General features: G+C 64.6%; 4 protein-coding genes across 4 annotated transcripts; 3 read left to right on the top strand and 1 right to left on the bottom strand.

The window, feature by feature from the left end:
• Positions 1 to 104: 104 nt before the first annotated feature.
• Positions 105 to 677, top strand: EMIHUDRAFT_251049 (hypothetical protein; the record flags this gene model as incomplete). The annotated part of the gene is made up of 1 exon (XM_005793153.1): positions 105 to 677. One exon carries the CDS (start codon positions 105 to 107, stop codon positions 675 to 677), a length of 573 nt encoding a protein of 190 aa, XP_005793210.1.
• Positions 678 to 1,919: 1,242 nt separating this feature from the next.
• Positions 1,920 to 2,396, top strand: EMIHUDRAFT_372782 (hypothetical protein; the record flags this gene model as incomplete). Its single annotated transcript, XM_005793152.1, has 1 exon — positions 1,920 to 2,396. A coding segment is annotated over one exon (477 nt), but the record flags the coding sequence as incomplete, so codon positions are not given.
• Positions 2,397 to 2,631: 235 nt separating this feature from the next.
• Positions 2,632 to 5,554, bottom strand: EMIHUDRAFT_251046 (hypothetical protein; the record flags this gene model as incomplete). Its single annotated transcript, XM_005793151.1, has 5 exons — positions 2,632 to 2,665; positions 2,732 to 3,528; positions 3,594 to 3,840; positions 4,056 to 4,430; positions 4,644 to 5,554. 5 exons carry the CDS (start codon positions 5,552 to 5,554, stop codon positions 2,632 to 2,634), a joined length of 2,364 nt encoding a protein of 787 aa, XP_005793208.1.
• A 4,751-nt stretch (positions 5,555 to 10,305) lies between these two features.
• Positions 10,306 to 12,071, top strand: EMIHUDRAFT_471361 (hypothetical protein; the record flags this gene model as incomplete). The annotated part of the gene is made up of 5 exons (XM_005793150.1): positions 10,306 to 10,568; positions 10,690 to 11,325; positions 11,398 to 11,593; positions 11,664 to 11,769; positions 11,950 to 12,071. Coding segments are annotated over 5 exons (1,323 nt in total), but the record flags the coding sequence as incomplete, so codon positions are not given.
• Between the last annotated feature and the right edge of the window lie 183 nt (positions 12,072 to 12,254).

Raw genomic sequence — 12,254 nt, 5'->3', positions numbered from 1 at the left:
ATGCACTCGCCGTGGACGCACAAGTCACGCAGCTCTCTCGAGACTTTGAGGCGATCGAGTCCCTGCACGCGCCACCGCGAGTGCCTACGCTCTTTCACTACTACATGGTCGGGCTCGCCGTCATCTACATGCTAATGCTGCCGCTCGAGTTCCTGCCCGCCCTTGGCCTCTACACGCCGCTTCCCGTCCTATGCGTCGCCTGCTTCATCGTAGCGTCGGACGAGGTTGCGCGCGATATGGAGGTGTCCTTTCGCGGCAACGCTAACGGTGTCGACCTCCTCGATCGTATCAACACGCTAGACGCGGAGACGGCCGGCCTGCTCGCAGTGCGAAGCGGTCAGGTCGTGAGGTGCTTCGACGTGTTTGGCTCGGCGGCGCCGGCATCAAGGCGCGACTCCGCGCCGGCGACTAGCGCCGCCATCCTGGCTGCCACGGCACGCTCTTCCAACGAGCGCGTGACCCTCAGCGCGGCACCGCAGTTCTCCAGCCAGCGCTCCGAGAACGGGAGCCCGAGGGCCGCCCCAACTGCGGCAGCAGGCCGGTCGCCGGCGCCACCGCATCCCGTGCGGCGCCGTTCGCTGCCAAATCTCGTTCAGCTGAGGGCCCGAGCCGCCTGTATCCTGCAGCACGGCCGGCCGTCGCCCACGGGCACGGCCAATGGAGAGAGGGAGATTTAGAGAGCTGCGATTAAATAAGAGAAATGCGCAACGTGAAGTCACTTTTTTGCTTGTGTAAATAAATAAAAACGGACACCTCTACTGTGCGAGATGGGTAAAAAAGGAACCGCAGGCGGCGTGCGTGCACGAGGGCGGCGGCGTGCCGTCGAGCGGCTCCGGCTCAGGTCGTGGGGCATAGCTCGGGTGTAAACGGGGTCTGGGGAGGAAGCCCCAGCGGCCCGCCGCAGGCGCCGCCGGAGGCTGGCCCGCCGCAGGCGCCGATTTTTTGGCGTTTTTTCTCAAAATTGAGGGATTTCTCATCTAAATTCTCATCCAAAATCGAGCTCGCTACGAGCTCTCTAACTGCACAGCATCTCCTCGTTGAGCCTAGCGGCGCCCGTATCGCCCACGCCCACATTCCTTTTTCTTGCCCTTGGCCCTTGCTGCACTCAGCCGCTCAACCTCCGCCAGTCTCTCCTTGCTCGTTGCTGGCGCTGCCGCCCCCAGTACTGCGATTGCAGCTCCTTGGCATGCCGCGCCGCCTCCATCTGCTGTGCTTCCCACGCTGCCGCTTCCTCTAAAGCAGCGCCGCCACTAAGCGGCGCAACCAAGTTCTCGCACTGTTTGCATGAGCATGTGTCCTGCTGGTGCGGCGCACAATCCGCGCGCGGCGAGTGAGAGTAGAAGACTGACAGCAGGAGCTGCAGGAGCTGCAGGAGCTGCGCAGATCGGATGGGTGGTGACGCCGTCGAGCGACGGCGCAAAGACCAATCACCACCGCTGAGAGCCGCGACACGAGGCTGCTGGCAGCTGCACCTGTGAGAGCCGCGACACGAGGCTGCTGGCAGCTGGCAGAGCGAATCGCGATTCCGGCGGCCGCCGTCAGCCCGCCGACACCGACGGCCTGTCTGAGGTCAAACTCCCACCGCACGTCGGACCAGTCGTGCGTCAGCCATGGCGACGAGACGTCTGTATGCAGACAGCCCGCCACCCGGGCGATAGAACATGCCAGCTGGGCTCTTCCAGGGCTCTCGTGGCCCGTGGCGCGTGCCCAGTGGAATAGGGCGGGCTGCGGCGGGCGCAATAACTATTCACAGCTAATGAAAACTATAAAAACTCGCGGCTTCATCAAAGTTTGAGGTGGCTTCGTCCTCAGCACCATCAAGACAGCTCTATTCACACCCTGTTTGGTTTGAAGCCACTCGGGGATGCCCGTTTACACCCAACCGACGAGTCGCTGGGCCCTCTGACCTGAGCCGGAGCCAGCGCCGAGCAGCACACCACGAGCGCGAGCGGCAGCGCCGACGACGGGAGGCGGCGGGCGGCTCGACCGAGCCGGCGGCGGAGGAGGCGACGGACGTCGAGGCGGTGAGCGCCGCGGACGTGCTGTCCGGCGTGGAGGAGAGCGGTCCGAACTACGCCCTTCCGACGGCGAGGGAGGGCCAGAGGGAGCGGCGGGAGCGGCTGCGGGTGGACGAGACGGCGAAGCAGGCGGGGCACACCATCGTGGAGACGGGAACGCACGTCGAGATCCTGGGCGAGCAAGGCTTGTGGTGGCCGGCCACCATCGCGGGGCGGGAGGAGGACGTGGACGGCCGGCTCGTGCACGAGGTCGAATACGACGGCTACCAGGGCGAGCAGTACTGGCACATGCTTGACGACGAGCAGTGGCGGCGCGCGACCGCGATGCCGACGCCAGCCGACGGCACGAATGCGGCGGCCTCCACAGAGGGCGAGGAGATAATTGGATTACCTTGACTAACCCTTTATACGTTATTATACCTTCTCTAGTCGCAAAAAAAAGTCGTACTGGGTTCCTCTGGGTACGTACGGCTTTAAGCATTCTAGCATAGCCGTGAACGGAGGGTCGGGCGGAGCGCCGGAGGTGGCGGGTGCGGGTCATGCTCATGCCTCATGGGGGCCCGCAGCGCGCAGCGCTGTGCGTGTGCGGAACTCATTTGATCAGTGCCAAAACTCACGACACCTCGATACTAACAAAGACTACGATACTGGAGGTAGCGAGCCGTACCAACCTGCGCCTAACCTATGTGAATGTACTGCGGGCTGACACGTACCTCCCGCCCCACTCCCTGCCGCAGAAGCGCGTAGCCGTCGCCGCGACGACGCCGGATCCCTTGTACAGGGTCCGGTTGGGCGTCCACCCCTCCACGTCGCCCCACAGCGCGCCGTGGAGGGCGTACTTTCCAAACTGAAACATGGAGCGGGCTCCCTCCGCGGTGCGCACAATGTCGCAGTCAAACTGGCCCGTGGTCCGCGACTGCCCTCCGGCGGCGCGGAGCGCCGCCTCTGCGACGTGGTTGCACCCCGTAAGGTTGCCGCCAAACACACGGTGGTGCCGCCGGCAGTCCACCCGCCGCCAGCCGCTCGCGACGGCCTCCGCCAGTGGGCGTGGGTAGAGCACAAACAAGTCGCCGCCCGCGGCGAGCGCCACGTTGTCTGCGGGCCGCCGCAAGCTGGCGACGGGCGGCACGTCGCCACAGGGGACGCAATCCGGCCGCATCTTGACCACCCACGTGTAGCGGCCGCCGTCCCGACGCTCCGCCGACCGCACGAGCGCCATGCACTGCTCAAACTTGGCCAGCTGGCCGAGGCAGTTAGGGCACGCGGCTGGCAGAGCCATCTCTGGCTGCGCAGTGACCCACTCCCTGGGCTGCAAGTGCGCCCGCGCCGCGGCAACCTGCTCGGATGGCACCGCCCCGGCCTGCCCTTTGGCGGTGTCGCCGGCCCCATTGGCGACGACCGCAAAGACATCGACGTCGCCCAGCGCGCGTGCGGCCCTGGCGATGCCCACGTACACGGGCGGCGAAGCAAACGTCCGGAGGAACCCAACCAAACAGACGGCGCCGCGCCCCTCGAGCTGGCCGGTGGCGTGCGGGCCGGGCGAGGGCGGCGGGCTGGGCGACGCGCTGCGCAAACGTCGAGCGGCGGCCCTCCTCCGCTGCCGCGCAGCCGGCCCGCGCACGCCGCCGCCACCCACTCGTCCCAGTGGCGCTCGAGCCCGATCCAATCCTCCGCCGCGCCCGGCGAGCTGAGCCCGCGCAGCGCCACTGTCTCTGAGCAGCTGCGCACGCTCTCGTTGCCTACGAAATGGCCTCCGAGGCTCAGGGAAGCCTCGCCCGCCTCCGAGCTGCCGCGCCCGCTCTCGCTGCCGGCGGAGGTGGACCTATAGGAGAGTTCAGAGAAGGCTCGTGGACGGTTCGTGGAAGGCTACAGCACCGTCGAGTAGTTCGCACCGCGTCGCACCGCCTCCCCTCCTCCGGGGCGACGGCGGGGGCGGCGAGGCCGCCGCCCCGCCCGGGTGCAAGGCGGCAGCCAGCTCCGCCTCGCGCCGCCTATGAATCATGACTTCTCATCGGAATGGAGAGGCGAAGAGTCCACGGCTCCGCCTCGCGCCGCCGCCTCTGGTCGTCGATGAACTCACGCTTCGCGGCGGCGACGCAGCGGTGGTTCTGCAGCGGCTTTGGAAACCGGGCGCCGCCCGCCTCGAGGCGAAAGGCCTGGAAGTTGGCCCAGCCGCGGCGCGCAAAGGAGAGAGTGGCGCGGACCGGGTCGTCGTACAGAAAGAGGAGCAGCGGCCGCGTGCCGAGAGGGGGCGGCGCGCGGCGTAGGCGGACCCCGCTCCTCGCCGCGCGCATGTGCTTGAGGCCGTCACTCCCGTCGACTGTGTTGGTCGGCAGCCCGGCGAGCCGGAGGGCGAGCAGGAGGGAGGTGGTGCCCGCGCCGCCGGCGCTGGTCACCACGACGCCCGAGACGCTCGAGGCCGGCCGAGCGGCGCAAGAGCTCGGGCGCTCAGCTGCTGCCGACGCTGCTGCCGCGTGCCCAGCCGACGGCGCTGCGCCGGCGGGGGCGGGCGGGTCGAGGAGGGCGAGGACGTGGGCGGTGTCGAGGTAGTCGGGCACCTCGGCGTGGGTGAGCAGGTGGGAGGAGGGCACCAGCCACGGGGCCCTGTCGCAAGACAAGCACCACTTAGGCGGAAGCTGCCCGGCCGGCCCCGACAGGGCCGTGGCAGCCTCGGGGCAGGTCGGCTTGTTCTTGCAGCTCGAGGTTGCGGCCAGCCCGCTCCTCGCCTCGACCAGAAGGCTGGCCGCTTGGAAGGCGCCCGAGGTGCCCGCACGGCCAAAGTAGCCTGCGACGAAGGACATCGAGCTGGCGGCGGAGAGGACCGCCGGTGCGCGCAGCATCGCGACAAACTCGTCCACCATGCCGTGCTCGCATTCGTGCAGCGAGGGCGCGAGCGGAGTCGAGTTTGCGAGGTGGCGCACGAGGTGCTCCGCGTATGCGCGGCACTGGGCCTCGACCGAGAAGCGCGTTGCGTACGCCGCCTCCCAAAACGTCTCCGACTCGTGGTGAAAGCAGCCGACCACGTGCAGCGCATCACCCGCCTGCAGCTTGCCCGCGGCGAGCAGGCGGTCAATCTGCAGCCGCCAGCCCGAGTAGCGCAAAAAGTGGTAGGCCGTGTGGCGGCTGAAGGGCGCGTCCGAGCAGCGAAAGTGAAGGATCGCCGCCTGCGCAGCCGCAGGCACACGGGTGCGGTTGTAGCACTCGAGCGCACGCTGCATGGCCCACGCGCCGATTGTTTGCATCCGCAGTAAACTGCGGTATTGTTGATCCGACTCGCAGCAGCCGCTGCCACTCAATACGTTTGTCGACATCAGGCGCGCTGACGGCACGCGTGGCATAGCCGCCTCCCTTGGCGTGTCAAATGGCGAGCCCACACCGGGCAGGCATCGCAGGAAGCTGGCGCCGGCGACCTGCGATTCGTGCCGGCCGAGCGGGCGATGGAAAGGCCGGTTGTGCGAGACGGCAGTGAGGAAGGCCTGCAGCCAGGTCATCGCCCAGTTGCCGATGTGGAGCGTCGAATGCCTGATGGATGCCATCTTTTACGACGGCCAGCAAAGCGACCGGCAGCACGGAGGCGTGACAGCGTCTTGTGAGAGTTTTCAAGTCTGTTTGGAGAAAACCTCAGGTGTGTGTGTGTGTGTGAACCAGAGAGACCCCCTGTGCCCGTGCCCAGCCCTCTCCGCGCCGCGATGCGCCCTCCCCCCTCGCTTTTGCAAAATCCTGCAAAGGTGGGGACGTGTCTGTCCTCGACCCAGCCCTAGCTTGGGATGTCTGTTTTATTTATTTATGAACCAGGCGACGGAGGACCGTGGACCATCGCGGGGACCAGCTTGTCCGGAGGGCGGGCTGGGTAGATCCGGATGGTCTTCACGCCGGTGGGAGGCACCGAGGCGTCTAGGGCGCTCCACTCTACCTTAAGCTCCTGTGAGGGGCGCGTGGTTGTAACCACGTAGTATGACTACAGCCCACCACAGACACCCTCCCCACTCCTCACGTGTGCACACTCCCTCACCCTCTCCTCTCTCCTCTCTCTCTCTCTCCTCCCTCTCTCTCCTCTCCTTGTCTGTGCTGTCTGCCTGACTCAGGCACTAATTCTGCCGATGCGTGATTGTGTGTGGGCTGCTCCGAGGGGGCCCTGTGCAATCCGATGGGTAGGGAGGCTGTGCCCGGGCGGTGTCCGGTGTGGAGTCTCTCTCTGATCCCACCTGTGATGTTGGGTGTGAGGTCGTGGAAGCTGTGATCCCAAGGGGGGGAGCTGATCCCACTCGTAACCAACTCTCAGGGGCAGTAGGTGGGCGAGCCTCGAGCGCGCTCATCTCGATCGTCAAGGCGTCGCTACGCGCGGTCTTCCGCGGGGGGAGCTTCGTCGACGGGTGCGGGATCGCGGCGCAGTCAGTGCCGTGGCGATGCCTCCGGCTGTTTGCGGCGGGCGGCTTGCTGCTCGCGGCGATGGCAAAAAACTCGTCTCGCTGCACACCAAGGGCCATAGTCTGAGGGTATCCTAAAAGTTCGGCCGATTTGGGTCAAAACGCTAAAAGCACGGCTAGCCGTAGATTTGGGGCAAAACGACAAAAGTGGGCCCGCCCGGGGCAAAATGGTAAAAGTCGCGCCGCCGCAGGCGCGCGAAAATTTTGGACATTCTACTCTCCGGCGAATGCCACTAGCCCCCCCAAGCCGGCAGATAGTACCTCGGCAGCTGCAACCAAGCCAGCGGGTGAAGTGTTGTGGGAGGATGCGTCCTTATGTGTCACAAACTTGTAGCGCTACATGTTTGGACAAACACCGGCGGGCGCTTTCGAGGGGCGAGCGGCAGCATTTTTTTAGCCATAGTGTGCGGGAACTACTTTGCCGTTGCGGGACGATAGGGATAGCTAGTACTTGCTGCACCCGCGGCGCGCAGCGCCGAAGAAATTTTTGAAACATGCTAAAAGTTGGGCGCTCCGAGACGACCAAAGTGGTAAAAGTCGCACTCTCCCCTGACCCGATCAAAAGCGTAAAAGCACCCGAGGCTCCAGAAACCTAACCCTCAGACTATGCCAAGGGCTTATGCTCTGGCGAGATGTGAGGCGCATGCGCCCAGGAGGGGAGGGCTCATGCGTAACGACGCTGCTAGAGATGCGTTTCGGGGCCCAGAGATAAAACTTCTGATGCCATGCATGACCTAGTAGTGTCCCCAGCTATGGGCGTGTCCACGTTGGAGCCAGGTGTGGTGTGGGCGCGAGAATAGCTCCGCCGTTCATGGAGGCAACCGATGCGAGTCGACTGGTGTGTGTCGTCGTGGTTTCGTATCAAGAATACTCACTCACTCACACAAAACCTTGCCCCTGCGATGGATGGAGGACCCCCCCCCCCCAAGGAAGCGGTGAGCACTAACAAACACGGACTGGACGGTGTATGGGGCGGCGTCGGCGAGCGCGCCTCCTCCTTTGTCGTCCTTCCACCACACGCAGCCGATCTCCATGGCGGCGGTCGCGTCCACCCATACCGCGTTGGTGTCCAGTCCGAGCCTGGCTGTTCTTCACCTTCCTACCTAACCTAAGCGGCGGTGGCGGGCGACGCCGACAACATCAACAAGCAGGCGCGCAAGATGCGTGGTACCTGAGCCCTGGTGTCGAGGTGTCGAGGCCCGGTGTCGAGGGTGTCGAGCTGCTGTCGAGGTGTCGAGGCCTGTCGAGGCCTAGGCTGGATTATCAGAATGTGTTTCTCGGTCCTCTAGCTGTGAACAAGCGCACGCCGACTGCGAAATTTTGTGACCGCGATTCCAGGCCTCACACGACGGCCGTTGTGGGCTTCACGGCGATGCTTGAGCCGGACTCCCGCCCCAACCTAGCCGCGGGCCACATTGAAATGTGGTTTGGCGATCGAGGTGGCCTCAGTCTGCACGTTTGAGAAGGTCGACCTACGCAACCCTCCGGTACGCAAGCTCGCCAAGAGCAGCTGCGCAAGTTCTTCGGGAAGCATCCGGATGGTGAGCAGTGGATTGATATCCTTTCCGTTGGCGTTCGCATCGCTCTGGAGTGTCACACTTCTGCGGTGATGGATTGTGCCATCTCAATCCCCGACTCGGAGAGAGATTTTTCGCAATACCAAACAACTCTAACACTCACACATCATTTGGGGCCTGGAGCCCCTGGAGACTGTTGCCCTGTTCACGCGCGCGCGAGACGTGCAGACAGGGTTGCCAGGTGTTTTGTCGACTCGGCGGAGTCGTTCCCTCCTTCAAAACGCATTTCGACCGCCGAAAAGTCTCCCACTCGCGCCCTCCCCAAATCTACCTCGAGTCCTCTCTCTTTGTACATACATACATACATAAGATTCTGCATAATGCATTCTGGCTCAAGGACTGACCTCAAGAAAGATGAAAGAATAGTCTCTCTCTCTCTCTCTCCCTGACTGACTGACCTCTCTCTCTTAAGGACTAAGGACTGCGTGCGTGGGACCGCGCGTGATTGGCTGCAAGGCGCGCGGGCAGCCCAGCCAACCCTTCTCCCACAAGACCGGCCACGGCTACGTCAAGGCGCATCGCGGTTTCTACCACGACGCGATCTTTGTCAAGCGCAACAACTTCAACCTGCTGCTCCACGAGACGTTCGGCGGCGGCTTCTCGCCCACCGCCGTTCTCAAGCTGCGCCGCCTCGCGCGCAAAGTCGCGCGCGGCAGCGTTGACCGCACGGCCTACTCGCCCAAGTACTCGCTCTCTTTTATGTCCCACCATGCAGAGCGCATCTCTCTCTCTGTTGTGCGAGGCGTGAACCGCGCCATTCGCTCTCACCTGGCAACCCTGTCTGCACGTCTCGCGCGCGCGTGAACAGGGCTCCAGGCCCCAAATTACGTGTGAGTGTTAGAGTTGTTTGGTATTGCTAAAAATCTCTCTCTCTCGTGATTGATAATGAAAGAATTTTACAATAAAGAAAGCAATACCAAACAATTTTCTTTTGTAAGAAAGGCCTCTGCCCCTCTGGACAGACAGATAGGCCACAGCCCCAATCGGCCCCTTTTTAAAGTGATTCGCCCCCCCCCCCCCCCCCTTGGGAATTTGGGGGAGCTCCCTGTCTTTGCCAACAGCCAACAACATACCTACACCCAGGGGGGGGGGAGCACACACACACACGAAAACACACACACACACACACACACACACACACAAGAAAAAAAATCGGACCCCCGAAAAAAAGGAGGGCGCGCCAATGGGCGCCTCCGGGAAACTCCCACCTCCTGGGGCGGGGGGGGAGTTTTACTGGCGAGTTTTTCCCGGGCGGGCGCCTCCTGAAACGCCCACTGACCGAGCCCATTGAAAAAAATTTGGGGCGCCGCAATGGTCTGAACTGAACCCTGGTCGCCCCTGGTCGCCCCTGGTCGCCAATGTCGCCTCGGTTGGCGAGGCTGCCGCGCACCCGCGCGCTATGGGAATACGAAATGGACCAGCTGGGCTCGAAACAAAGAACAAAAAGTCCCCGAACCGAAAGCTGGACCAAATAGGCCACACCGGAGGGTCGATATGCAATACGCACAAAACTGGCCGCTCATAAAGCACTACTCATTTGCCGAGGCCACGCGGCGCCCCTCCACAGCCAGCCTACCCTCCTATCGCGCCACTCGAAGCCCCGCGGCCGCCTCTCGCCTACCGCGCTGCCCTCGCCTGCCACCGCACCGCCCGCGCTCCAGCCTAACCAGCTCTGCATCTCGCAACACACACTTGACAGGGACAGACCAGGCGCAGGAAAAGGGAGCGGGGCCCGAATCCAAGGGACCACCCCGTCGGGCGGAGGAGCTGTGAACTCAGGTCCAGCAGGAAGGCTGCTGGCTCCTGACTCATCCCCCAAATCCCCCACACCTTGGCGGCCTGAAACCTTACCATTCCGACACCTCACACACACCCCTCCCCTAGGGCTAAGCAGTGCGCGAGCCCACCCGACTTCAGGCGAGACGTTGACCACTCCTTTGGAACAGTTCTGTCAGTGGCTGCACTAGACGCCCACAGAGGCGCGCGGCGCGGGCAGATGACTAGGGGAGAAAAAGCGGAGAACCTAGCTCGCTGGGAGATGTGCGCAACCTAAAGACGGGAATAGGGGAGAAGTGTCAGTGTGAGGGGAGGGCGTAGGCTGGCGTTTTTGCCTTTGAAAACTGAACAGTTTTTTTTTCACACACACACACACACACACACACACACCGCACACACACACCCAGGGCCAAGAACAGGGTTTCTTGATTTGCACAACTTGTGGGGGCGCCTCTGTGTGTGGCAGCCAGTGCACCACGGTGTGCACTACCCTCAACCAACCAACACATGCGCGGGAGTGGAGCGTCCGACGCCCCCGTGCTCGGCTTCCCCGAGAAGTTCGACCTGGCCCTCCGCTACGGCGAGGAGCTCGTGCACGGCAACGATGCGATCGACGTGTCGGACCGGCTGCTGCTCGATGCACTCGCAAAGCAGGCACAGCACGGCGCCTGCAACGCGCCGCGGCCGAGCCTCTTCGATGCGGAGGGGCGGGCGCGCTACTCGGCCTGGTGCCAGCTCGGCAACACCTCCAAGATGGAGGCGATGTTTATGTGCGCCGCTCCGCCCGCCCTGCGGGCCTCATCCGTGGGCGTCAGCCTCTGCGCACGCAGCGGCCGAGTGCCCACGCCTTGCCAAGTGCAGAGCGGAGGGAGCGTCCGCCCCCGGACACAGGTACACGCGCGCGCTCGAGGAGCTCGCCCCCGAATGGTGGCGCTGGCCGCCACTCGAGCTCGTCCCTCCGGCCACAAACGAGGCACGGGCGGATGGCGAGTGCGGCGAAGCGGGCGCTGACACGGCGGCGCCCAACGGCACGGCGGGTGCCGAAGCCGTGCCGCCAGCGGCCGCCAATCACCCCAACTCTACCGAGCCGCCCCCCGTGCCAAACGGCGCCGTGACGCCCACGGCGCACCCGGCGCACCCGGCGCATGTTGCGCCGCCCTCAGCGACGCCGTTGGCCAGCGAGCCGGAACATCCACCGGGGGGTGCGCCGCCGAGCGCTTTGCGGCGCCTGACCGTCGGGGGCTGGACGCGGCTGGCGGAGCAGGGCGCGCCGGCGCGGTACAGACACGCGTGCGTGGTGGTTGGCGCGCGGCTGCTCGTCTATGGCGGACGGGCAAACTCCGGCCGGCTTGCGGCGAGCATCTGTGTGCTCGACTTGCTGAGCGGCGTCTGGTCCGAGCCGACCATTGGCGGCGCGGCGCCCGAGCAGCGATGGGGGCACACCATGTGCGCGTACCGCGGCCTTGCGATCGTCTTCGGAGGCCACCGCGGGCGCGGCTCGCTGTGCGACACTCCTGTCCTCGACACGTGCGAGTCAACTCGTGCGCCGTCCCACTAATCATGAATGATGAATGAGTGGTGGGAATGGTTCTCAATCAGGCAATCCATGGCGTGGGCGTCTCCGTCGTTGCCGGGCCCACCGCCGCCGCCGCGCGGCACCCATGCGGCCGCCGTCTGCGCCGACCGCTTGTGGGTGATGGGGGGCGACTCCCCCGCCGCTGGCGCGCTGCAGATGGACGTCTGGAGCCTCCCGTTGCGCGGGCTGGCGGAGGCGTGCTCGACGCGGGCCGACGCGGCGTCAGAGATGCTCTCCCTCTCACCGACCGTGCATTGGTGGGAGGAGTTCACCGTCGGAGTGCTCACAGGCGCGTGGCTGGGAGGTCGCAGACACGTCTGGCGGCGTGCCGCCGCCGTGCCGCGACGGCACTGCGTGTGCGTGCGGCCCGCGCGTGCTGCTGATCGGCGGGGCCGGCGCGTCGGGCTAGACGCGGAACACGCACTCTTGCACTCCAACTCGCGCGCAGAGGACACGTACTCCGCTGGCATTCGACCGTATATTCCGCTGTGTTCATTGCATGCGTTCACGCGCTGCTCTAAAGACTCTGCACAAGACCGTCCTCCCGCCCTGACCTCGGTGCATTCAGCACGCAGGCCCGTCGGGCTACGCACCGATGGCGTCGCTCTGGCTGCTGCACGTCGAGGAGCTTTCGTGGAGCGCGGTCCACACTTCCGGCTCCGTGCCGCGGCCCCGCGCCGGCCACTGCTCCGCCACGGTGCTCACCGGCGCCGGCGGGTGGCGCGTCTACGTGTTCGGAGGCGAGACACCTCCTCGACACCTCATCGACACCTCATCGACACCTCATCGACACCTCATCGACACTTCCTAGACGCTTCCTAGACACTTCCCAGAGGCTCAAGCTCGGCGTCTTAACGCGTCGGAGGCGACAATCTCAGAT

This window comes from Emiliania huxleyi (genome assembly GCF_000372725.1).
Source record: "Emiliania huxleyi CCMP1516 unplaced genomic scaffold EMIHUscaffold_1029, whole genome shotgun sequence".
NCBI classification, from domain to species: Eukaryota; Haptophyta; order Isochrysidales; family Noelaerhabdaceae; genus Emiliania; species Emiliania huxleyi.
This window is presented reverse-complemented; position numbering and strand designations above follow the sequence as displayed.